This window comes from Cibotium barometz, chromosome 25, assembly GCF_041138505.1.
Source record: "Cibotium barometz isolate CiBa-2024 chromosome 25, ASM4113850v1, whole genome shotgun sequence".
In the NCBI taxonomy this organism is placed as follows: Eukaryota; Viridiplantae; Streptophyta; class Polypodiopsida; order Cyatheales; family Cibotiaceae; genus Cibotium; species Cibotium barometz.
The window spans coordinates 38,393,872-38,421,070 of NC_141070.1; the positions used below are offsets into that span (position 1 = coordinate 38,393,872).

Consider the following 27,199-nt stretch of genomic DNA (forward strand, 5'->3'; position numbering starts at 1 on the left):
CAAATTGCATCATTACCCTATTGGGTCCGTGGCAAGTCCATAATGAAATCCATTGTAATACTTTCCCATGGCTGCATGGGAATAGGCAATGGCTGAAGCAAACCTGGTGCCTTTTGCCTATCAAATTTTACCTTTTGACAGGTGATACATCCAAAACCTTTTGCCTCATGTCGGAGGTGTCGATGGGGATGCTACGGTCGCTACTGTGGAAGTAGATGCCTTGGCGGACTTTTTACCGTGAAACTTAGTGCAAATCCCACAGCCATAGGTTGCCTTGAAAGGGTAGTAAAATACCTAAACAAAACCTAGTTCTATGACTCAGCCCCAAATCAAGACTGAATGAAGAAAACGATGAGCACTATTGCTATTTATAAGCCTTGTGATGACCAAGTGAACTGGCCGACTGCTGCCCTGCTGGTTGGTGAGCTCTTGGATAAAATAAATCATATGCTGCCGACATGATCTACTCCTCTTCTGGGTGCTGGCCCCGACAGCATCCATGTCCACTATTGGTCAAACCCCTATGCCAAAATAGCAAACAATGCTCCAAATTGATGGTTCTAGTCAGTCTTTATCTTGTTGCCTCTTTAGGACTAGCTTTTGAGGTATACCTGTGCATGTCTTGCACATGACATCGGTAACCTCCAGTGATACCCTCCTTAGCTTTTTCCTCAGGAGTCTTCTTGGGCGTAGAATCTTTCTTATTGCCTGATTGTCATGTGCACAGAGTGCATCTACCGTGTGCAGCACGCACACAAGAGTAGCTTCGAGGTTTGGGGTAGTTGGGAGCTAGGCAAGCTGATTGGTGAGTTGGGCTAGGGATGGACTGATGGGCAGGCGCCCATGTGTGGGTGCCCGGTGATCGGCCAAGAGTCTATAAAAGGATGGCCCGAGTCAGTCAGTTAGTCAGAGTCTTGCGAGGCTATGCGAGAGCTCTGTGGTTGGGAGCCTGGATCTAGTGCAGACGTGCACTTGCTTCATGCAACCGAGGCCGGCAAAGCAGCAATCTCGAGGCCCGCGAGGGTAGCTCCGTGGTGGTATGGGACGTCATGGAGTAGAGAGTGGTCGGTACGTCTAGCTAGTTAGCTCAGCTCGTGGCTCGGTGGGGACAGCTAGGTCTTGTGGGCTTAGCCCACGGCCATCATGGTTGGATGGTGAGTCAAACCTGCACCCCCTTCATGGTTTATGACTTTGTTTTGCAGGTTACGGGTCTTGTTTCAGGATTTCTCTAGGGATTTGACAATGGTATCAAATCGAGCCTCGGAGAGCGAGCAAGTTGGTAGGTAGGAAAAGAAAGAGGTCAAAAAGAGGTATAAGTTCAGCTGCACCGTTGTTTTTTAGGTTTAGTGTTTTTTTTTCAGTTTTCATAGTGTTTTCCTTGTATGCATTGTGGGAAAAAAAGAGAGAGAGTGTTGTGGTCAAGAAGTGGGTAGTAAGGGACAACCGAGTGGAAGAAGCCTTGTCGACTGTGTGTGTGTGTGAGAGAGAGAGAAGCCTTGTCGACTGTGTGTGTGTTGCTGTTCACAGGTGGTCGGGTGCAGCGCTTTTTTAAGCCCCCCGTTTTTTTTAGCACTTTACACGCTTCCAGTGTGGCTGTGAAAAACACAACCAGCGTAGTTAAAAAAACAAAAAAACAAAAAAACAAAAAACAAAAAACAAAAGCGCATATAGGTTGCCCGCTTTTTAAATCCCGCTTGGGCTCAAAACACCTCCGCTCAGGCCTGAAATTTGACTCCCAATTTGGGCTTCAAGAGCCAATTTGGGTGTCAAAATACGCCTGTAGATTAACGAAAAGGTGTCAAAGTGAAATCTTTAAATAGAAGCTAAGGTGTCAAATGACACCCTATTTTTGACCCTTAGGGGTCAAGGGTATATAACATATACATAATAATCACATAAATATGTTTATAATACATCTTAAGATTTTCCAAAAACTGCGCGTTGCTTAAAAGCATGTAATCAAGCTCCTTTAGAGACATGAAAAACATACCACCAACTTGGATCATTTTATGTGATAAGGATGAAATAAAGTCTAATGTATACACATTGTGAATATCATCATATGCTATTTGTGTGTTTATTATTAGTTGTGCATACCATCATTATATGAATACCATCCTATGCTAAATGTTTATTAGGTGTGCATGCCCATATATGTGTGTGTGTGTGTGTGTGTGTGTGTGTGTGTGACCATACCTATACTATGGTCATCCATTAAGATGACAAAGAAAGAGAACCTTTGGTAGAGGTACATGCATGCATGGGTGTGCATACGCGATCACTAGCACGTATGTGCACTTAGTGTAAAATAAAAAAAACCATTATCTCCACAAGGAAGAAGAATACATTGCTTATTTTAAGGATCTACATATAGAGGAAAGGCACAAACATGTTTTTAAAGCTTCAAAAATATAAGCCTTGGTCTAGAGTTTTTTTACAAGTCATGTAAAATTGTAGATTCATAAAACAATGTGGGTTTTAACCATAATTCACATGCAAGCATACAAGATGATCTTTCTACACAAGCCAAGACAAATACAATGCATGTGGGGTTAGTGGCAATGGTGTATAGTGGGGTTGGATTTTGCATCCTCCAAGATGAAAATTTGCTATATCTGGGTAGAGCTTCGCCACTCTTGACTTCTTTTGAAGTGTTTGGTACAAGATTGTTCTAAGGGCAAGGCTAAGAGCTAGAAAATTTTCAAGGTTAGCATTAATATGTGGTATTTTGCCTATGCGTAGAAAAGCAAATAGGACCTTGTTGCTTGAACCTTGTTCCTAAACATTTGCATGAGCACTAGCTTGAGGATTTGGAAAGAGCAAAGAAGTCTTGTAAAAGGTTTTGTTTAGTCATACCTTCACACATAAGGATATCTTTCCACGAAAGAGAAAATGCATAAATTTCACAATAGAAGAGAAGACAGATAATCTCATCTATTACTTAATCATGGAGGCTTCTTTGGATTGAACACTATAAAGTTAGTGAGGCTCTTTATTAGCATATATGTATCAAAATATAGCAAAAAAAAAATATCAAAAGTTTTATTTGAATTGCTATAGAATGTTATTTATGAGCGGCGGGCATCAAGGGACTATCATTACAAACTATGCTTGGGCGGCCATTACAGTTGGGCGGACACAAACAAGCCGGGATCGACCGGTTTAGGGTTCAACCTTCCAAATTGAGATCGACCGGTTTAGGGTTCAACCTTCCAATAATCCTGCACTTGCACTGGGGAGAAAGCAGGCGCAGAAGAAGAATACGCGAGGGGTATCGCGCGGTAGGAAAGGCACTGAAGTGTAGATTAAGGTTTGGATGAGGCACTGGGCAGGCATTTTTCTATGCGCGTTACTTCTCTGTTAATTTTCTGCTGTGGCTGTTTCTGCATTTAATCTGTACAGTGCATAGAAATCCTTTGTGTTGTTAACTCTAACATCTGCAGACTGCTGCGCTTGTTCGCACTGTTTTTCTCAGCATCGCTTTTGAATGAATCGAAGTCTGGAGTCACGAGTGGTTGACGAAACTAGTCCACTGTCCACCAGCTTAATCGAGCGTCACACCAGTGCACCACCCAAGCGGCCGGGCTACGACTCACGAGCCGAGCCGAGCCTTTATTGTTGCTGCTTATTGACTGGACGTCGGACGCTGCTCAAGCCTGCAGTGGACTGAATCCTGATTCAACTCCAAGCCTCAAGGTCTCTTCTAAGTTGTGACATGATTTTTGAACATTTTTGCAGTTTAATGCCTCCCTTTCTCAGAATTTCGCACGTTAAAAGCGGTTTATGTCCAGTTTTTTATTTTGGTTTGTTTTGTTTGCTTTTTCGATTTTGCACTCTGTAGAGGAAGCTACACCTGCACAAATTGAATCGCTCCCTGAGTCCCTAGATTGTCCGTTTCAGGCTCCCTTCCAGGCTCCAGAGACTGCACAGTGCAGGACCGCAGGTTCTCACATTGGCGGCTGGCCTATTTGGCATTTGAATTTTAAGGTGTGAAAATTTACATTTGCTATTTATATTTTACAGTGTGTATGTGTATGCGTGGAGAGATAGAGAGACAAAGACAAATTGATGGCTCATCTTACTTGTTTGCAGTTCCCAATATATTTGTGTCTACTACTTTTGGTGCACCCTCAACATCCAAGGGCATGGCTAATAGCAGCAAATGTGAAAAGGTAAGTTGACATGCTATTAGTTTTAGTTGACAAGTTGTGTTGATTGAATTTGATATGCTGTTGTGCTAATCATTAGTATTTGGGTTTTATGTTGGTCATTAATGTACAATGTTAAAATATTTGCAGGTGTTTCAACCTTCTCTTGTACAATTCTTTGGCAACAAGAGAGTGAATAACATTATGAATGTAGAGAGACCGAAAAAGAAAACGGTAACCGAAGAAGTCATGGAGGAGCTATTTGGTTCCAGTGGAGACTCTGAGGATGATGACGAGTATGATGATCCAGAAGTAGAGGAGTTTGAGGATGAGCTTGGTATAGATTTGGAGATTTTGGGAGAAAGCACTCAAAATGAAGCTCTCAATGCGACTTCGATAGGCACAGAAGAGAGCAAAGCAACACAAACAGAGAAGAAAGGTTCAATACGTAAGTTTCGGCAAGAGTGGACACGTAAGTATGCTTTTCTTAAGCACATAGTCCGTGGTAGACAGGAGTTTATGAAATGCCTTTGGTGTGAGCAGTACAAACTAAAAGGTCCTTGGGGTAGAGGTAATGGCTGTAAGACGATTATGTTGAGTGCAATTAGAAAGCATAGAAAGTCTAAAGAACATGCATGGGCTGCATCACGATTTCGTAGTGAGAGCGGCGTACAATTGCCTGCACACATGGAAGTGATGACATGTAGAAATACCTCTAGAGTAATAACAGTTATGAAACTTGCATACTTCAATGCAAGAGAAGACCTGGCCTTGAGGAAGTATGAGAAACTATGCGACCTTGCTTATGCCTTGGGTTTGGAAAGCATGCCTAAACGAAACGACTACTCTTCTTACACAAATAGAGTAGTCGGAAAAGACTTCATGTTTTGCATTTCTGAATACATAAAAAATCGTCATCTTGCTGAATTGCTACAGAGTCCTTTTTATGGTGTTACACTAGATGAATCAACAGACAGAGGTATGGAGAAACATTTGATTGTATATTTTTTCTTTATACCATTGAATGGAAAGGGATTGAGCAAAATAGAGTTTGCACGTCTGCTTCCTGTATCTGATGGTTGTGCACAAACCAAGTATGATGAATTGAGTAAAGTGTTGGCTGAATTTGGACTTGAGAAGCATCGCATGGTGGGCATTGCTACTGATGGCGATAGCTCCATGCTTGGTTGTAATGAAGGTTTGGTAGCAAAGTTGAAGCGTTATATTCCCCATCTTACAAGCATTCATTGTATTGCACATAGGGAAGCTCTTGCTGTTGCAGATGCAGCAAAACATTTTCGTTGTCTTTCATATATTGATAAGGTTGCTAACAAGGTTTATTCTTGGATAGCTGCTTCTACCATACGACATTCGGAGTTTCAAGATTTGCTTAAGGAGATGAATCTGCAAGCTCTTGAGGTGCTTCAAATACATGATGTAAGATGGTTAGCAAGAGGTAATGTCATGATTAGATTGACACAGCTGATGCCTGCAACCTGATTGGTATGCAAAGCTGAAAACATATAAGGTTCTTTTTTGCATTCACATGCCTGCCGATGTTTTGCATGACATGAACATGTTGAGCCAGCAATTCCAGGCAGATATTGTTGACGTGTCTTCCATTTGTACATGCATTGATGTATGTATAGCTTCATTGAGGAGAAAGTTTTTGCTGCAAGAGTTTGGAAAAGGTAGTCTGTACCTCAAGAAGTTCATGTCTGACACCAAAAGTGGAATTTTGCAACATGTAAATGAGGAGGGAAAAATATATGCACATGCGCTTTCTTATGGGAGAATTCCAGGCAAGGATAAAAAAGGGATTCCCTTAGATCCCTTTGCAGGTGATGTAATGACTTGTGTTGATCTTGCGAAGAGTTTTGTGAAAAAGGTCATTGATTGCATAAATGAAAGATTTCCAGATGTATTTTTGTTCAATGCTGTGAAGTTGTTTAGCCCACAATATTACCCTCGTGATGCAAAAAGGCCGCGTGATACTTCAGAAAGGGAGGAGAAGGTAACCAAATGGCTTGATGAATTGTTGAACAGATTTGGAGGGTTTCTTGTGGATAAGCAGGCTTGCAAGAATGAGTTATTGTCATTTACAGATGTGTTGTATTATGGTTGTGAGGGTATGAATATGATGGATGCTTGGCGTGTCTTTTCTACCAATATGGAATGGCAAAACACGTATCCAAACATGATGAAGCTCTGGCAAATCATGTTGGTGATACCAGCCTCATCAGTTTCATGTGAGCGAGGATTCTCTAAGCAAAATGTCATTAAGACATATCAACGCCAATGTTTAGATGTAAAGACTCTTGAGGCATTGATGAGAATTTCACTTCTTGGACCAGATGTCAATGATGTGGATTGGGCATGTGTTCATGACATGTGGAAAGATATGAAAGCAAGGAGAGTATGTGATGGATTATGATCATTTTGCATAAGTATGCTAGTCTTTGCAATTCGTATTTTAGTTGTTGATGGTTTGATGATTTGTTGGACAGCATTGAAAACATCTTGGAAAAAGTAATTGCTTCAGCCAATCTGTTGTTCTAGTGACTTCTTGGCTCAGACTCAATATTTTCATATAATGAAAAGCTTGGCAAGATTTTCACTAATTTGCTGGATTTCGACACATTTGTTTTTTGCAGGTTTGAGGGCTGTTGTGCTGGTGTTTTTTGGGCCTATGGACCTATTAATGATAATGTCGATGGCATCGCGGAAATGGCAGGAATGAGCCACGAAAATCGTGAGCGAACTGATGCCCTGGATGCTGCAGGAAACACAGCAGCTGCTATTGGAAAGGTGTGTGAAACTGGCTGTCTTCTTTGGTGGTAACTGACCTTCTCAACTAATGGCCTTACAACTGCTTCTCTGCTGGCTGGTGCAGCTCAGCTGCCTGACTACCTTATCGTCTTGCTGGATGCATCTCTCCTTGCTCGAGGTTGTTACACGCTCGTGCTAAATTCCTTGTTTCATCTCTAAACAGGTGCGAGATGAAATTTGTATTACTGGAAAATGGTGGCTAAGTTCATCATGGATTTAAAGGCACAAAACTTTCAAATTCGATGCTTCTGCTCTTGAACTCTAATACAATTCTGTCCATTGTAGTTGTTATGTTCATGCTTAGGCATCGTTGCTCATAATACCAACACCTTTCCATTCCCCTTTAGCAGGAATGGATGTGCCACATAATGTATGCTACTAAGCAATGAAAGAAATTCAATGCGTGCATTGATATAGTTATCTGCAGTCCATTATTTACATTGTTGGCACATTAATTCAAGGCACGTAGTCTCAAGCATGGCTATCGGGTTTGTTAGCAATTAGAACAGTTAGTGTGTCGAGCATTGAAATATTGTCTTCTCATTTTGGTGGGCTCATAAACAAATCTACCGAGTAGTTCTCTTTACATATTCTTTTTTTGATAGCTCAAATTTAGAATCGAGAATTGTGTACGTAATCGAAAGTGACTCGAAGCCCGTCTAGGTTCCCGAAGGCGTCATTTGATGCCCAGTATAGGTTGCTAAGGTGTCATTAAAATTTTTATGATGCCTAGCATAGGGAGTCAAATTTCCGGCCTGCCTCCGCTTGGCAACGTCGGCTTGCACAAGGAACAAAAACCCAATGTGCGTTTCCGAACAGGATTTCTTGAGCAACCTTCTTGCCGCCTCTCGTTCTCTGTTTTCTTGGCAGCCGGGACCCTGTGAACTTCTAGAGACTTTTATGCATGGGATCTCTCTTGGTTTTTGGGAGCTTTTGTTTCTCGAACACTTAGTTGCTCCTCGCCTCTCCTCTTCCGGAATGTCAACCCAACAATCAAAGATGGAGCCCGCTCCCGAACACGAAGACTTGCCGGCTCCTGAGGCCGTCATGGCGATCTTTTCGAAGATTTCGTGACAAAATCTGATTTTCAGGAGTTTAAAGTCACTGTCGAGGCTTCTTTCGTGGAGCATCAGGCACATATCGCCGTGTAGATGCAGACTTTGCAAAATTCCATCTCTTTATTGACCACTACTCTGTCTACCCTCTCGAGCATGGATACCTTGGCATCTGCTTTAGGCCCCAACATCACTCCGAAGCAGTTCGGGGGCGAGCAAAAGCAACGTACCAAGGAGATTGTGGACACATGGCTACATAAGTGGCAGGTCCACTTCTAGTTTTATCCATATGGCAGTGATAAAAAGATTCAGTTAGCAGCAGGTTTCCTCTCGGGCAAGGCTTTACTTCGGTGGAAAGAACTCATACCTAAACCGACAACTTGGGCGTAGTTTAAAAAAGTTTTCAAGGAGGATGACTATGGCATTATTGCTCAGTTTGCTAGTTTGACCACGACCTAACAGAACCTCACTTATGAGGTCTACCTCCAGAAATTTAGAGACTTGCACATGAAAGCTACAAAGATGGATTCTACTACTCTTTTGGGTTTCTTCATAGCAGGATTACGAGACTCGTACCGTTTACAGGTCAAAAATAACAAGTACAAAACTTTGGACGAGACCATTCACTTTGCACGTATTTATGATAATACCATGGTCTCTTCCAAAACCAAGACCATAAACAAGCAGGGAAACAAGCACAAAAGGAAGTTCTCCACACCGATGTGACTAGCATGGTCTCTTCCAAAACCAAGACCATAAACAAGCAGGGAAACAAGCACAAAAGGAAGTTCTCCACACCGATGTGACTAGCATGATAGGGCTGGCCAACCAGCACTGTAGGGTGGTATAAATACCACCCTTGCCCCCCACACTCTTTTCTGTATTCGGATCTTCGTGTATATAGCAGAGTTTATATAGCTTCTCTCTCTGCGTTTTGTTTCTCACATGCCACAGACAGCAAGTACACTTGACAGTCATCCAATCCTCTCAGCAGTTTTCAATCTTCTCATCACACATACACCCACGCACACACACCATCACAAGAGCGTCATGAGTCAATCCACCGACATAGTGGCAAGTCCATAGGCTCCAGGGACGCGCCACACCGTCAACATAGTGGCGGGCGAGTCTCGTGTGGTTACATCCCGTGCTTTGACCATACTTGTGAGCCAGAGGTCGATGTCAAGGCCAATGAGGAGGGCCTTTACTATTGTGTCTCACAATACACAGGGGAGCCTATTATGGATGCAGAAGGATACCCTTGTGGATACCCAGTTGAAGTAGTTATGTAATAGTACATACAAAAACTGTCTCATCAACTTTGATGACCAGAGGCACAGGGACCTCAACTACATCTCTGCCAGACTCTACACGAGTGCTTCCCCAATCCAAAGAACCATCATTTTTCAGGTGATTGGATCCAAATCCATTGCATAAGATTGGTCAAGAGCAAGAGGTCTTACATTTGCAAGAATACAAGGGCACAAGATGCCAAAAATCATGGCCCTCCAAGGAGGGTACATGAAAGAGAATGGCTCCATGCATTGCATGAAGTGAGTGTTCGTATTTCCCCAACATTCCTCAGCGCATCAAGTGAAACTCCAACAGGGAGTAGGACATTGGGGGTCAACTAGGAAGGATGCCTGGAAAGATAGATTCGTAAGTACACTCCACTAAAAAACTCTTACCTTTTATCTAAAATTTATGTCTCTTATATGTAGGAGAAAATTGTGGATTGTCGAGCCACGTAAAGAGCCATGTAAAGTAGAGGTCAATTACCGTAGGAACCGTGGAGATGCTTGGAATCATTTTCTAGATATCGGGGTCATCACATAGGATCAATGGACTTAAGCAATAGGGGCCCTTCCCAACGAAGAGGTGAGTAACTAAATGATATTAGTGTATTTGTGCTTACATTGATGCAGGGTGTGTATTCATTTTTGATGCATGGATGTGAAGGGAGACCAAGAAGATCTAGAAGATGAGGAAGAGCAATGCGGGGACGATGAGGAGGACGACCTACCAGCCCCTATTTTGTCATATATATTTTGTACAAGGTAATGACTTTTTGAACTAAATAGTTGAACAAAAATACACGTGATTTTGTTTCAAGCGTCTTGTTTATTTGCAAGTATGTCTCTACTTTAGTTATGTTACGTGCTTTTCAGAGACTAGCCTGTTGGAATTAGGGTTGCAGGAAAGTACACAAAGCTTGGAGAAGAAGAAGTGTATTAGATTGTATCAATGTATAAAAGATAAGTTAGCTCTAGAAGGATGGGCGTATATACAAGCCGGGGGAAAAAACCTCCTAAAGAGGGAAAAAGTGCCCCGGCGGTCCTAAGTGTGTTCACACACATCAATGCCTATATATATATGGCAACAAATCCCCCCTGGGAGTGATGGTGTGAACGAGAGCTGGCACTCATGTATAGGGGAGTGCCATGCCCGAAGTAGATCAGTCCACATAGGGGAGCAAGCCCAAAGCTTTGCGAAAAGCTTCGAACTTCTCACGAGGAAGTGCCTTTGTGAAAAGATCGGCGAGGTTGTCCTGTGTTGGCACATAGGCCAAGCTGATCTCTCCTGCTGAGAGTCTCTCCCTGACATAGTGATAATGCACCTCAATGTGCTTTGTGCGAGCATGAAAAACTGGGTTTCTCGCAACTGCCAATGCACTCTGACTATCAGTGAAGATAGAGGTGGCAGACTCCTGTCCAACACCCAAGTCAGCCATCATAAGCCGTCTGAGCCACACACACTCAACCGTAGCTGTGAAAGCTGCCCTCCTGTACTCAGCTTCACAACTAGAAGTGGCCACAGTAGGTTGCTTCTTGCTCAACCAAGATATGCATGAGCTACCGAGCATGAAACAAAAACCACTTGTGGACACTCTTGTGTCATAGCAACCAGCCCAATCTGAGTCCGAAAAAGCATGTAAATCTGGCGGCAAACGATCCCCCCTTGGGATAAAACAACCCAAGATGTATGGTGCCACTCAAGTAGCGAAAGATGCCTTTAACTGCCTTCTTCCAATGCTGAGACCCTGGGCTATGCATAAACCTGCTCACCTGTGAGACTGCAAACTGAATGTCCGGCCTCGTAATGCATACATAAATGAGGCAACCAACAGCTGTCTGATAGAGTGTGACATCAAAGTGATCTCCAGCATCATGAAGACTCAACTTCAAACCTGTCTCCATTGGAGTAGCAATAGGCTTGTAGTCTTCAAGGCCAAAGCTCCGCAACAATGTCTCAATATACTTTGTCTGACACAAAGCAATACCTCCATCACACTGCTTAAATTGTATCCCCAAATAATGATGCAAATGCCCCAAATCTGATATTTCAAAAGAGGCATTCAAATCAGCCTTAAAATCAGCAATATGACTCTCATTTGGTCCTGTGAGCAGCATGTCATCGACATAGAGAGCAATGATTAGATGTACATCATCCACAAGTTTAACATACAAAGTGCTTTCTGTTGGACTATTCTGAAAACCATGTGCAGTCAAATATGCATGTATCTTTTCATACCAAGCTCGTGGAGCTTGCTTTAAACCATATAAAGCCTTTTTCAACCGGCACACTTTGTTTTCCTGCCCTCTTTGAACAAAACCACGAGGCTGCGATACATACACCTCCTCATACAAATCTCCATTCAAGAACGCAGTCTTTATGTCCAGTTGATGTACATTCCAACCATTATGAGCTGCCAATGCACAAATGCTACGAATGGTAGTCATACGACAAGTGGGAGCAAAGGTCTCATCAAAATCAATGCCCTTTTCTTGAGCATAGCGATCAACACTGTCATCTGGCTTTCGTTTCAACTTAAAAACCCACTTACATCCAATGGCCTTTTTACCACAAAGACCATGTACCATTCTTCATTATAGCATCATATTCACTTTGCATTGCAGCCAACCAATTTTTTGATTTTTGTGCCTCATCAAATGAAAGAGGTTCTTCCTCTTCACACATACTAGACACAGCCAAAGCATAACAATCTGATGCATAAGAGGCATGCTGAAAACCTGAACGAGTACGACTAGATATAGGTGCATCAATTTTACTATCACGCAAGGTTTGCACCAGCCATTTAGGCATATTTCTAGCCTGCTCATTTTCAGCCCTATCCTCAGAAATTACATCCTGTAAATCTGCATCAGAAATAGGCTGATCTATGATGTCGTTTGAAATCTGCATAGGCTGAATATTTGCGTCATTAGGATTTACATTTGAGTTTCCACCTGTAAACAGAGGCAACAATGTATCAAATACATCCCGTGAGCTCACACCTATCTCTTTGGTACATGATAACAAAGGCTGCACAGCATCTTCCACAAAAACAACATCTCGACTAATCAAGATACGCTTTGACTGCTGTGCGGATGATACAATCTGTAACCCTTGCTCTCAGCACTGTAACCAACAAAAATGCATTTGACAGCCTTATCATCCAATTTTCTGCGTTGTTGCACACGCACTAAAGCATAGGCCAAGCAACCAAAGCCACGCAAGTGACCAATAGAAGGCTTCCTGCCATGCCAAGCTTCATATGGAGTAATAGACTGCAAGGCCTTAGTGGGACACCTGTTGAGTACATATGCAGCACACATGACAGCCTCAAGCCAAAATGCATGTGGCAAAGCTTGGCTCTTGAACATACATCGTGCCATCTCCATAAGTGACCTGTTTTTCCTCTCAGCAACACCATTTTGCTGAGGGGTATACGGCACTGAACATTGGTGTTTTATCCCACGACTAGCCAGAAATGCATCAAACTCTTTAGACAAGTACTCCCCCCCTTGATCAGAACGGAGGGTGCCCACAGTACAATTGGATACATTGTCAACTATAAGAAAAAACTATTTGAAGCACAAAAACACTTCGGACTTTGGCTTTAGTGGATATACCCATGCATGCCTTGAGTAATCATCAATGAAAGTCACGAAGTACAAGTGTTTACCAAATGACGGAGTTTGCATAGGCCTACATACATCACTATGTACAAGTTGCAATTTGCGAGTGGCCCGCACAGAACCATCCTTTGGAAATGCAGAACGCTGCATTTTGCCCAAAATACAGCCTTCACAAACATGTTTCAATGGTGCCTCAAGAGGGGGCAATGAAGCAACCATATCAAATTTCTGCAAACGCAGCAAACTAGCAAAGTTCAGATGACCAAAACGAGCATGCCATAGTTTTGCATCTGAAACTGCCTTTTCATCAGAAACTGCATTTGCTGAATCTTCCACACACTTGTCATAAGAATTGAGCCTATACAGCCCACGAAACAAGGTGCCAGATGCAATAATCGTATCACCAGAAGTCAAATCATGAACAGTACATCTGTCATCCACAAATTTGACTACAAATCCAAGTCTAACAAGCGCAGAGACAGACAATAGATTCTTCTTTATCCCTGGCACATACAAAGCATCTGAAAGTTGGAAAGCGCTGCCATTTACAGCAGTAAGCATAATTTTACCAATGCCCTTCACTGGTGGGTAAGAAGCATTATTGGCACATGTGACAGTATTCCCATTAGAGATAGCCTCAAGACAAGTGAACATATCACGATGCGAGGTAATGTGCTTTGTAGCACCACTGTCAAAATACCATACATTAGAGTCAACAGAAACTGCCAAACATGCATCATGTACAGATGGGTCATACTGGCAATACACGCTAAACGTCCATTCTGCATCCTGTACAACATTTGCAGAATCTGCATTTGTAGAAGCATCTGCTATTGTGGCTGCATTTGACTCTTTCTTCTTTGCCTCTTTAGCCTTTAGCTTAGGGCAATTCTTAATGACATGATCATTTGCCTTACAATAGTTGCACCTGGTCTTTTTCTTGCCTTTATCAAGAGCCTTCTCAGACTTATTGTTGCTACCTGTGGAAGGAGAAGAAGTTGCAGACCTACTAATAGGAGAAGAAACAGTGGAAGGGACTGCCTTACCACTTCTTCTCTGCTCTGCTGGGCAGCAATAAATGCTTGATCAACTGCACGCTACCTGGCCCTGTTTTGCCTGGACTGCGCTTCTTGCAAGAGCTTGTTGACTAAAGTATCATACTTGAGAGCATCAGGTCTGTCCTCAGCAAGAAGTCTCCACGTGGAAGCAAAAGTCTGATATGTCTCAAGTAAAGCATCAAGAACAGTCTACACAAGAGAATGATCAGGAATAATCTCACCTACAGAAATCAACTGTTCTTTGATATCTTTAATCTCAGCAAGAAAAACATTCATGTCATCATCTTCCTGCATAATCTTCAATTCTAGCTCTTTACGCAGGTAAGAGATTTTTGCCTCGTTACGACCTACATACAAACCAGCTAGAATATCCCAAGCCTATTTTGCTGTTTTAGCTGAACGAATATATAGGGTGATGTTACGTTTGATAGAAAGTGCAATCAAGGCATGAGCCTGCGCATCTTTACCATCCCAACGAGCTTGTTCAGCAGTGGGTAAAACAGCAGCAACAGTAGAGCTGCTAGAACCTGCAACATCCTCAACAGATCCTACATCCACAGAACCTGGACGTACATCCATACCCTGCACAATGTTCCACACTCCTTTTGCAACCAAAACATGCTGCATCATGTATGCCCAAAGTGGGTGGTTGCTGTCCAGTTTGTTTTCAGCAGACAACATGCGAAATACATCATTGCTGTTATCAGCCATGGCCACCAACTAACTGAAACTGATGCAAAAGCTGTCTGTAATGAAGCAAAAACTGAACAGAAAACAACTCGTGCTATGTAGCATGGTCCACAATAGAGTACGTATGTCTATTTTGCAAAAAACTGCACTGTCGAAATTTCTGCACAAAATGATGAAAACACCTATGCAGTACTTGAAATGCAAAAACGGAGCCCGAAACGACCTCAGTTGCGATTTCTGAGAACGCAAAGCCCTACAGGCGTAATTGCAGAGTATAGGGACCTGCAAGCGATCGTGAAAGCTCACCTCAATCGGAGAACGTGAGTCGGAGGGTGCTGGCGGCGTAGCCCTGGGAGCCGATGCCTGCTCTGATACCAATTGTTGGAATTAGGGTTGCAGGAAAGCACACAAAGCTTGGAGAAGAAGAAGCAAGAATGCACACAACACAAAGTGTATTAGATTGTGTCAATGTACAAAAGATAAGTTAGCCCTAGAAGGATGGGCGTATATACAAGCCGGGAAAAAAAACCTCCTAAAGAGGGAAAAAGTATCCCGGCGGTCCTAAGTGTGTTTACACACATCAATGCCTATATATATATGGCAACATAGCCAAGATGGATATGCATGTGTTGGGTACTCCGAACGAAAATTTTGTGCATACCAGGACATGCACAAATAAAAAACCAGAGCATTCTCCTTACAAGCTGCATGGTGCAGCCTCAAGGAGAGCTCTCTGTTTTGTTATTGCAGGGGCAAGCGCAGCCACGTGCGCGACCAGTAACACATGCGGCCATATATGTAGCCATATGTATGACCATTTGTGCAACCAACTGGCTACGTGCGTGGCCGCGTATCTGGCTGCACATATCATTTTTTTAATCTCTTATTTTCTTTGTTTTGCAGGTGTGGCTGTGCTCACGGCCTTAGCTCTTATCCCGTGTGTATGAAGGCACCTTGGTGACCTTGGTGAGAAGCTCATCCACCAACTGAAGGTGGAGAGAGAAGATCATTGTAACCGTGGAGAGAGAAGATCATTGTGACCGCTTGTCTTTCACCAATATATTCATTATGTTGATCTTGTTGCAATCAGTCCATACATAGTATTGGAACCAAGGCTTCGATTTGCTTTCGGTGAGTGCTTGAAGATCTACATCAATAGAAAGCTTTGCTGCAGTTGTTGATGAGATTTCTCTCTCTCTCTCTCTATATATATATATGTGTGTGTGTGTGTGTGTGTGTTTTGAGCCATGCATGGGTGGGTTACTGGTCTAAAGGTTGATTTACAAGCTTGTGGAAAGAAACGCAAGCTGCGTTTGCTTTTTCCTCCCTTGCTGTGTTGGACTGTAAACGTGAAGAAGCATTGATGGAGTGGCTGCGTAGAGGCGGCGGCCATGGGCTATTTGCTGCAAGGAAGGCTATTACCGATATGTTGGGCGTGGAACTCGCCCAGATGTGGCTACTCGAAAGTGACAAGGAGGTGGTCGTTAGCATGGAATGTTGAAGTATGGGCTGTGTGATGAGGTGCAACAAAGGCAAAGGAGGGCTTCTACTTGCCGGCTATCACACAGGAGTACCTTAAAGTAGCCAGACATTGTGATTGTTGGAAGGTATTTGGCAAGCTCAATATCTGGCATTAGTAGTGGTGAGTGCATGTTAGAGCTTGGAGAGGTGGATTGAATACAAGTGTGTGGCATGGAACGGGGTCCATGCATTGCTTGGTGACCATTGGAGTTGGTGGTGTGCACATGAGTTTAAGTGTGTAATCATTGAGCTATTAGGGTTGTAATACAAGAGTAGTGTGCAGACTCTGAGATGTGGACGTATGCAAGCTTCATGTATAGGGAATTAGATTGCTCATTATTTCTAAGACAGAGGAGGAAGTCTTAGCTCACACATATATAATGCTCAAAGAGAAGAACACGAGGATGTAGAGTGTGACGGAAAATGGCTAGCTCAAAGGGGAGAGAGATGAAGCTCTCTTCAAGTACAAATGACAAAGTACAAATGAGCAACAACCCTAAACAATGGATGAGGTTACTTATATACTAGCTAACTCTAAGGTGTCTGTTCACACTTGGATGGCCATGGGAAAAACCCGGCGGGACAAAAGTGCCCATGGTATTAGTACATGGCCTCACAGTAGTACTATCCTAAATACCTAACAAATTCCCTTGTAGTACAAATGTGACCTTTACAGAGATTACAAATTAGTCTCTAAAAGGGATAACGCCAAACACCGTGCTTAAAGGGTGTTCACACAGAAGTATCTTCAAGCACCCAGGCATTATGATTGTTGGAAGGTGCTTGGCAAGATAAATATCTGGCAGTAGTAGTGGCAAGTGTGTAGGTAGCCATGGATGATGGTTAGAGTTTGGAGAGGTGGTTTGAATACGAGTGTGTGGCATGGAACGGTGAGTCTATGCATTGCTTGGTGACTATTGGAGTTAGTGATGTGCAAATGAGTATAAGGGTGATCATTGAGCTATCAGACACCTAATATAAGAGTAGTGTGTAGGTGTGGAAGTATGCAAGCTTCATATATAGGAAATTGGATTGCTCATTGTTTCTTAGATAGAGGAGGAAGTGTTTCATAAGTTTTTGGCATGTCGTCTTATGATAGTCCAAATAGTTGGACATCTTCATTGCGGGTTTTGAGATTGAGAGTTCCTCCAGTATAGATCTACATAGATTTGGTGAAACTTGTTTTATGTTTTCTTCAATGGTGGTGAGATGGGACTACAACTTGGAGCTAGGAAGATTGGAGGTGGAAACACTTCGGTAAGTATTTATTCACTTGGATCACCTCACGGAGAATAATCTTAGGTATTGCTCACGAATGCATTTTTTCATGTGTGGTGGCTTTCTATGCTAATCACTATAGGCTTAAATCTTGGGTAGAAGTTTGCACGGCATCATTATTTAGAGGATGAGAATTGTTCATCATGACCTAAGTGGTTGATCAGGTAGATAGCTTAAAATTGGCTAGCACTACTAAAGTGTGACACTTACAAAAATTGATGCAGCCATACCCAACTATTGGATTATAGGGGATTTTCTGGATGGATCTCCTCACTTCTGGTTTGGGATTTTTTCAGGGACCGAGGTTTCTCTGCAGATTATGGGTCTCCCCTCGCCAGGGAGAAGGGTGAGGTACTGTGACATGAAAAATTGATATCTTTCATTTTCAATTGTGTGCATATTTTGATAGTTTCTCAATGGTAATAAGGTGGAATCTTGTCCAAGAAGACTGCGGCGCCCACAATGGAATAACGGCGTGGTGATGCAACGGCTTGGCGGCTACCCTAATAACAGCATTCTATCTTCAAATATAATAGTTTTACTTGATTTAGGGTGCACACATTGTAAATGCCACAAGTATACTTGATAAATATTTTGGTATGGTAGATAGGCTAGTGATGTGGAAAATAAAAGTGGGCCTTCATGCTCACATGGAATTTAATTGTATTATTAATGTAGTATTCACCATAAGGCTACAAGTTGGGGAGTATGGAAGGCATGTGGAGGAGTGTGTGTAGGTGCATAATTGGGAAAGATTCTTCTAGAATGCCTACATGGAAGAGGAGAATTCCGCCATGTATAAGTGGGATTTCCATCCACATGCCACTTAGACTTGGCTATTATCTCATCACACTTTCAAAGTCAAAAAGTCTTCAATTTAATATTCAATAGAAGACTTAGCCTAAGAGGACAATTGATGGTGACATCTACTCTTATGTCACTGAAGGGTTGAAGATTTTTATGTTGTAATTTGTAACAATGGAAGAGAAGGTGATTCTCCACCTATAAAAGGAGCCCTCCTCTCTCTTTCAAATCAAGGAATGAGCCTCCTCAATGGAGCATTTTTGTGTCATTGCCATTCTCTTATCTTCAAACCCTAATTCAAACACTCTCTTTACATGTAAATGTCTCATTTAGCATAAGCTCCTCATGCTCAGTCCAATTTTGGACCTCTTTGATGATTCATGATAAGTGGGATAAGGAGTTATTATCTTGGCGGGCCTGTGGCTTCTCAAGGTAGCCCTTGCCTTATTGACGCCCTTCTTTGGAGGTACCAATGGTTTTAGCGGTAATGAGCATGTGGAAAGACTTTGGGGACCATAGGTAAATCTTTACGATTGTCCGCTGAGCAATGTTAACCCTTATCCTCTAGCTTGAATCATGAAGGAGATGAGAGGCAAGAAGCTATGTGAAAATTGAGGTTTCATGCATAGAGAGAGAAATGCAGTTTTTGTGGTCCAATACCCAAATTTCAACCGGTAATTACTCATCACTCGAGTATTGGTTTCTAAAATTGATCATATGGCTAGGAAGCTCTTTATATGCTCTTTCCACTCATGTAACTAATTTCTTAATCTCTCACTTCATTGATGATCAGAATGTTAACTTTTAGGCGAATTTTGGCAGTTTTATAGTCTTGTAGTAAAATGCTCATAACTTTTCGTTCGGTTGCCCGTTTTTGAAAGTTTTTATATAGGCGCGAAGCTCTCTTCAAGCTCTACGTACCTATGTAATCCTCTTTTGCACAATCTATATGAATTTAAATTTGCAATTCTCTGTGTATCTCTATTTTTATAGACTTTTGGTCATTATTTCTTCTTAATAATGATTAATTCCTCTTAATCTCTTATCAAAAGGGAAATCCCATGTGTCTTATCCTCTTGTAAGTGATTGCTATATTCTTTTACTTTAAGATGTTCCGTCCAAATGGCCCAATTCAAACGGATGAACCTTACCAATATTCCCCGTATGTTTCCGTTCACATAATCCTGAGTTGGAAGATTTTCTTCCAACAAAGAATTGCCCTCTTGTTTCGAGCTGCAAGACTGGCAGAAATTCTTGCTTCTCCTGAGCCTTTCATCTTTCCTTCCATGAATTATAAACTCACCTTTGATGTGTATATCTTTATCTTAACCTAGGGAGAGAAAGGGAGGTGAGGAGGCTGTGAGGTTTCATACAAGTGTGTTTTGATTCTAAGAAGTGACCGAAGTCAAAACCCCAACTTTGTGTCACAGTACCATTTTTCTTTTCTGTTTACGATGGGTGGCAGTTTGAGAAATGTGTGCTTCAGGATATGGTCGAGGGTTCGGTGGTTCGGCCCACAAGAGTAGTCAGAGCAGGGAAGCACTTTTATATCGACACCCACCACTCCCCCCCTCCCGCCCCTCCCCCCCGACATGATCACAGATGCTTCTTTCCTTTGGTTGTTTGGTGGATGCCCTATCAAACATTTGCCTTGGGATCCCGGTGAGTGGGAATGGATGGATGCCACCAATCCGATTAAAAGTTTGCCTTTCTATAGCGATAGTGTGAGGAATCCACCGATCCGATTAAAAGTTTACCTTTGTATAGCTGCAGTTGCCAAGTAGCTTGTCTTGGGACAAATTCAGAGAGCCCCTACCCTTAGACCTCATTGGGAGTCCTATGATATTACCTCAACATTCAAAGGAGTTTTTGGCGGAGGCTGTGGCACTCTTACAGGAAGGCACAAATCTCCTCATTCTTTTGGATTTCACTACATGGTGGATTGACACCAACCACAGTGGAGATCGGTTGTTGGTGTTAGCCCAACTTGCCCGAGATATGCAAGAGCTTCAGAGAGAGTTTATCATTGCCTATGGAAATGCAAGGAAGCACAGAGGATTTGGATTGTGATAGCACACCTATTTGGCAAGATTACTAAGGATGCCTACATATCTTTTGGTGCTATCATTTGGTTGACTCAGTTGGACTCCCAAACTTAGGTATGAGGGGGACGACAGGAGTTACATCATTTTGATCAGGCAAGAAGTTGCTCAGTGGGGTTGTCTTCAAGATTTGCTAGATTCAGGATACGCCTAGTCGGCATAGAGATTGGACAGTGCATGGGAGATTATTGCTAGTATTGTAGCCTGGCACATCTGGAAGGCTAGATGCACTGAGGCCATGGAGGACACTATTGTCTTGGACACACAGTGCCTTTGCAAGATTTGGAGTGATATTATCCATATCCTTATGGCAACCTGGGCCAAAATCCAAGGATCTTTGAGAGCCGCAGAGAGAAAGCATGGCCAGTTTATGAGAGAGTAGGATCATGGTCTATTCTTCCATTCCACTCATACGGGACCTTGTTGGTAACACAAGACACTCGATTGATTGAGATCTCCACCTAGTTTGGTTTGAAATCTCCCTTGTGTATATTTTTTCATCCTTTATAGAAATCTCTTCTAGAAAAAAAATCATATTGCACGGTTCACATTCCTTAATGTACAAGTTCTAAGGTATTTTTAATAAAAATTCTAGTGGCAACAACAATCGAGAGCAGGTCTTGGAATAAGGCATTGAAAAATTGCACTTGAGGAGAAAATTGGGTTGGTCGCATTGAAAGGTCTAGAGAACATTGAATATACAGATACATGCATGTAGACTGAAGAAATCCTAACGAGCATTGGCATCGACATGTCTCCTAGAATGAGTGTGCTTGGATGTGATGGACATCTTTGTGTTGTGAGCTTCTTTGGGAGACAATCCAAGATTGCTTTACAATGTGTGGGCATGTGTACACAAGCTTATATTGTGTGTGTGTAATAAAGGGATTTTAGTGAGCACATACATATGGGGGATAGTCCCAGGCACATGGGACTTAGGGACATCTGCACATACGTTGTGTAGGGCATATGGGAACCTTGGAACTATAAAAAACACCAGCCCTAGGATACTGTATCTTTTTTTTGATACATTGTGACACATTAACCATTTGGTTACCTAGAGTAAGCTCCATGGTGAGCTCTCTCTCTTGAGAAGCTATGATGGTAACCTACACCCTTCTTGTCAACTCCAAGTATTGAGTGGACCACTATCTTGTATTGGTATCAGAGCTCTTGGCTTAGATCATGATGCTTTGGTTAGGAGATTAATTTGTTCTTAATTCAATTCTTAGAATATATTTTTTTAATCATAACTAGTGATAATCATTTTCAAAAACCTATTAATTCGATTTTTAAGAATACATTTTCTTTATTATCATTATATTGTTAATCATTTTTGAATTTACATTAATCACTATTTTCAAAACCCTAATTCACTTTATTGCTTGATTTTTGAAAGTTCCTGATTTTGATTTCTTGAAAACTCTTGATTTTTGAAATTAAGGTTTACAAAAATTTCAATAACTAATTTTGAGTAATTTCTTGCATTATTTACTTAATCCTTATAGTTCTTATTTCTTTAAGATTAAAACCCTAAATTATTAAATCTTTGAGTTCTTGGAAGAGTACTGCAAGAAGAAGATTACTGTGTAGAATCTTGATGCAATTTCAAGAAACTTTACATAATACAGTTGCAAAATACATTGTTATCTAATTTCAAGCACAGAGTTAAAATTCTAGTGCAAAGTGAAGAACATCGAAGATCTATTTCAAGAATCAATGTAGAATTAAAGATTCAAGTGCAAAAAGCAAGATTGAAGCAAAGATTCATAGTTATATGTAATATTGTCAAAGTCCTACGCAGGCTCTGCATCTTTTTGTTGTTTGTTGTAAGTCTTGTTGAATTCTTGCAAAAAACAATTGAAATATCAAAAAACTATGAAATACCAAGAAGCAATTGAAGTGTCAATATTAAACTATAGTGATTTGTGAAGATTATTCTCAAATTAGATTGTTTACAATCCAATTAAGTGGATTGATACTAATTTTTAAAGATTAGTATTCATTTTGTGAAAAAATCCAAGCAAATAAGTCACAGAAGTGTTGTCTTGATAAAGAAAGTACAATTTTGGTAAAGATTGAGTGCAAATCGCAGCCTAATGTAAAAAACATTGTAAATTATTGTTTATTTGATACAAACAGAGTATGTCCTACGGGGAATTGAACCTAGTCCGTTGGTGTGAGCCAGTGTGTCGAATACACCACAAGGTTCTCCTAACTTGTATATAAAGATTCTTAATTTAGAATGATTAATGATAAACTTGACAATAAAATCAAGATTAAGTTCTACAACAACATAATACATGAGCCTTTTCATCATAGAGCTTTGGTTAAGCTCTCATTGAAAAAGGAAAACAGGTTGACAATGGATCTCTCATGGAGATTGCTTAAGTCTATCCACTTATGTTGTGTTGATATCCTAGATGATGTACTTGAAGACATAACAACAAAAATCTCCAACAAACAAAATACAAGATGTAGATGTAATAATCAACAAGTACAGATCAAGTGCAGGATGCAAATGATGTGATACAAAATTGGTTTGTTTTACAAGCTTAACAAAAAGTTCCTATTCAAGTTGTCTATGATAACACAACACTTATGCAATAACAAGAAGAATGAAGAGAAGTTGTCTATATGATAACACGGCACTCATGCAATAACAAGAAGAATGAAGAGATGAAAGTTTATTTTGTAAAACTCAAGTAGGTGTTGCTCTACAAAAAGAGTGCCTTTGTGACAAAAGAGGCAACCTGTCCTCTACAAAGAGCACATATGAGTTGGCCTACATTACAAAGGAGATTGGAATTGACTTGAAGATCAGATTTTCTTTTTTGTTGCTACACCATTAGAGATGAGACAACAAGCACAATCAAGCATCACCCCTACAGTGAACAAAACTCAAGTACGTGCAAAAGTTTGCAGTGATCTTGTTGAGAGACATTACAAATCTTCATAAAGACCTTCCCCCCAGAGGTAGCACGTGCTCTGGATATATCACCGACACTAAAGAGAGTGTAGATCCAGCTTATCAGTAACTTTTAATGCACACTACAAATGGAAGGTCATGCCACAATCGTTTCTCTCCTCGTTACCTTTGCTTGTTTAAGGTTCAACACAGGCATCACAGAGAGTTCACAATCAAGCTTCATCGCCTTCAACATACGAGTTCGGCTCAGCTTCAGCATTTCGCCATGAGCAGCAGCAGTCGCTACTCGCTCTATTTCTAAGGCTCAGCAGCTACTCTCTACCGCATAACAGCTAGCTGCCAATGGCGTCTACAGGCGGACTGTAGCCCAACCACACGAGCGTTTAGCACATCAAGTGCATCACAGAGAGCGTCGACTCTAGATAACTTATGATCATCGCAAAGAGAAGTTGCATCACTGAGCTAGTTGAGCTCTCAGCAGACGTTAATGGCAGGAAATGAGACAACTTGGCTGCCACATGAGAATTAAGTGAGGAGAAGGTTTTTTTCTTAGCTTAAATCTTTAGGGTTGCACTTTTCCCTTCACATTTTGGGTCTATTCACATTCCACACCTTCATTAGCCCATTACCCTTTCACACTAGGGTGGTCTTCTACCTCCTTTTCCTTTCACATTTTCCAACCCCATCATCTCCACCGTTAGCTGATTCCATTTCCTTCTTTTTTCCACACGTTCCCTACACTAACCTTGAAGAAGATTGTTTTCACCCATGGTGTTTGATGAGGTGTGTTCACACGCTATGAGTGTCTTTGGTGATTTTTCATGCGTGCAAGGTGTGACACACGTGATGATCCATTATCTTGGCTTGTTCACGTGCGATGTGCGTTTTATGCATTGTTTTGGCATACTAGTGGGCGATCTACTTTAGGCACAACTAGATATAGTCTAGCTAGCCCTAGTTGCCTAGCTTAAATGACTATAATTAGCCCCCTACATTTAGTATTCATAATTCACTGATGAGAGTCATGGTGAGGATCTTATCCACATATAGTGAAGGACCAGAGCCCAATATGCCGGCAGGTGTAGGTGGAGAGAGAGAGAGAGAGAGAGAGAGAGAGAGAGAGAAGATCATTGTAGTCGCTTTCAACAAAATATTCATTGTGCTGCAATCACTCAATCATCATTTTTTGACACTAAGAAGGGATGACTAAGCACAATAAGTGTGCAACCCCTGCATCATTACATAATTGCGATTATCTTTATATATTATCTTTAGATGGCATTGAACTTGAAGGTTATTGAGGCATAAGGGTTGGAATGGACTAAAAAATGACCCCATAAGAAAGGTGCTATAGCAAGCCTATAAAAGTGATTAGAGTCCTTAAAACGAGGGGAGATGCCCCATATCTTCTTGTTTCCCTGCTCCCCTAGTTTCCTAGTCCCCACTCCTTGTTTTTTGTTTCCCTACTCCCCTACTTCCATACTCCCTACTCCTCTACTTCCCTAGTCCTTACTTTTTGTTTCCCTACTCCCTAGTTCCCTAGTCCCGTCACCTAGACTCCCTCCGCCCCCCTTCCTGCCTTCTCATTGCCCTATCCAACTTATCTACCCCATCATTAACATGGCAAAAAAGACCTAAACTTTTTAAATAATCTCTCCCCAAAAACTTATCACACAAGCCCCCAAAAAGCATTCCCATGCCTATTTGTGACTTTTTCTCAATAAACATAAATGAAGACATAACCTCTAATTTTATTTTTCCGAACATTTATGGTCTTCTTCCCTTCCTTTTTCTCCTTGGTCCTTTCTACATCCCCCTAACCCCCCCCTCCCCCCCTCCCCCATGCATGGAACCATCATTTCTTGTCCACATTCAATGGCTTGCTCCTTCCTTCCCACCCTTTCCTCCTCTTCCTTCCCCTCATATTTTTCACTCCCTCAACTTCATCTCCACACAGTGCACAGGTGTCCTCTCCGCAAGTCCTCTCAAGTTTTGCACACCTATCAGATATGCTATAGTTTTCTCTTCCCTCACCATCATTTGAGCTTATGGTGTAATGCATCCGACTCCTTTCCTTCCTCCCCTCATGTCTTGCACATTGTCTCCTCTCCTCATTTTTCTTGTCTATTCACCTCTCTCTCTCTCTCTCTCTCTCTCTCTCTCCATTGTACTCTACCTTGTAAAAATCACGAATCAAATGCAAAAAAAAAAATTCTACATATCCAATTTGGTGAAGAGTATGGTGTATGTAGATGTGGGCGCAATAAGAAGACTTGATGCATCAACAAATAGTATAGACGAAATGAGGTATGTTGATTTTTGTGTAAAACTTTTGAATTATCCTCAAGATCCCTTATACCATGCAAATTCTTAATTTTAAAATTTGTCTTCCTTTATGAGGTATGTTGGTGATGGTGGAACATGGGCTACGTGGGTATTTTTAAAAAGACTATGCATCAATAGTTTAAATGCTCTAGCATGGCAAACCATGCATGCACAATTGTCAAATGCACAACATTATATGCATCTCATGCAAAAAATAATAATGGAAACTTAATAAGCACTACAAGCATAACAATAATCAGTGGAGCTTCCTCCTATGAATACACGAAGGCTTACTATGAAGAAGGAGCAACAATTGTCTACGAGTCTTGATGACTAGTTGGTAAGCCAAAGAAGAGATGAAGAGAAGGTAAAAGAGCTTGTGGCAAGAAAAAAATCCCTCTTAAATGTGAATAACAAGTAATAAATAAGTGTTCAAAACTTGAAAACAAGTATTGTATTACTTAAATGCACTCATTCCTTTGGGCTGAAGTAGAGGAAGTAGTCATAAGTTATGATGCATAGCCTTGCAATGCATGGTGGTGCTCAAAAGAGACAAGTGCAAGATTTAAGGTGATAAATATGTACATTGATTTTTATTGAAAACCATATGCATTTCTTTCCTAGTTTGTGTGTTTTTATATCGACTTGGTAGGAAATTCTTGAACAATGAAGAGCTTCTAAACGCACACTTAAAGAACAATGCAAGTGGAGACAGAGTGGATGAAAGACTAGAGCTCTAAAGGCATACTTAAAGAACTCACACCACCTCACTTTGATTCTAAAAGATCTACACATAAATTATTGTGTAAGAGTCTTGATAACATGTTGCTAAGACAAAGGGAGATGAAGAGAAGTTCAAAGCCATTTAAGAAGAGAAAAGATCCCAACTTGCTATTAATAACAAGGAATGAGCATTGATCACTCAAGAAAAGGAAGCAGTTACATTGGTTACAATGGATAGCCTTGCAATGCATGGTGGTACTCAAAAGAGACAAGTACAAGCTTTAAGGTGACAAAGATGTACACTAAGTCTATTCAAAAAATTGCATGTTTTTCTAATTTCTTTATTCCATGTTATCCTTGATAGGAACTTCTTCAACAATGCAAGTAGAGAAGCATGGGTTGAAGAACTTGACATTTTAAAGGCATTCTTAAATAAAGTACATCTTATTTCGACTCTCAAAGATCTATAACATATACAACTTTAACTTGCTGCCCTGAATAAAAAGTAGTACAAGGCAAACAAAGTATAGGTGGCTTATAATTTTGCTAGTGTAAGCTATGGAAAATATTTAAAGTTGTAAATATGTCTTTTTAAAGGATAAGGTAGTTATAGCATTAACTTGATCAAAAGAGTCAAAATGTGTCAATCACAAACTTCACTAGAAATTATTTTTTTGTTGAAGACCATAAGAAAGTACTAGGGACAAAAGCTTAAAGACAAATAAAAAACACTATTCCAAGTTTAGTAATATTTTTATTTTTATCACTAAGATTTATTGTGCTATGATTACCTTTTATGGGGTACCATAATTTCAAGG

The 27,199-nt window shown here is 41.1% G+C and overlaps 3 protein-coding genes across 4 annotated transcripts in view; all 3 read left to right on the forward strand.

Moving 5' to 3' along the window:
* The window catches only part of LOC147624542 (DExH-box ATP-dependent RNA helicase DExH18, mitochondrial-like), a 59,639-nt gene extending 49,585 nt beyond the window's left edge, over positions 1-10,054 (forward strand). The window contains exons 2-3 of the mRNA XM_086819560.1: positions 9,754-9,910; positions 9,992-10,054. Of these exons, the coding sequence (XP_086675686.1) occupies positions 9,754-9,800 (47 nt within the window). The 3' untranslated portion in view covers positions 9,801-9,910; positions 9,992-10,054. The remainder of the gene's footprint in view (positions 1-9,753; positions 9,911-9,991) is intronic.
* Positions 1,144-5,648, forward strand: LOC147624543 (uncharacterized). The gene is made up of 5 exons (XM_086820024.1): positions 1,144-1,154; positions 1,203-1,279; positions 3,842-3,943; positions 4,093-4,172; positions 4,299-5,648. The coding sequence occupies exons 1-5, from the start codon at positions 1,144-1,146 to the stop codon at positions 5,646-5,648; spliced, it is 1,620 nt and encodes a 539-aa protein (XP_086676150.1).
* On the forward strand, positions 5,835-7,395 carry LOC147624544 (pyrophosphate-energized vacuolar membrane proton pump-like). 2 transcript variants are annotated; one of them, XM_086819987.1, is made up of 3 exons: positions 5,835-6,595; positions 6,803-6,956; positions 7,042-7,395. In XM_086819987.1, exons 1-3 carry the CDS (start codon positions 6,579-6,581, stop codon positions 7,114-7,116), a joined length of 246 nt encoding a protein of 81 aa, XP_086676113.1. In that variant the 5' UTR covers positions 5,835-6,578; the 3' UTR covers positions 7,117-7,395. The 2 variants fall into 2 exon arrangements, with proteins under 2 accessions (XP_086676113.1, XP_086676112.1); XM_086819986.1 differs by having other exon boundaries at positions 7,047-7,395.
* Positions 10,055-27,199: the final 17,145 nt, after the last annotated feature.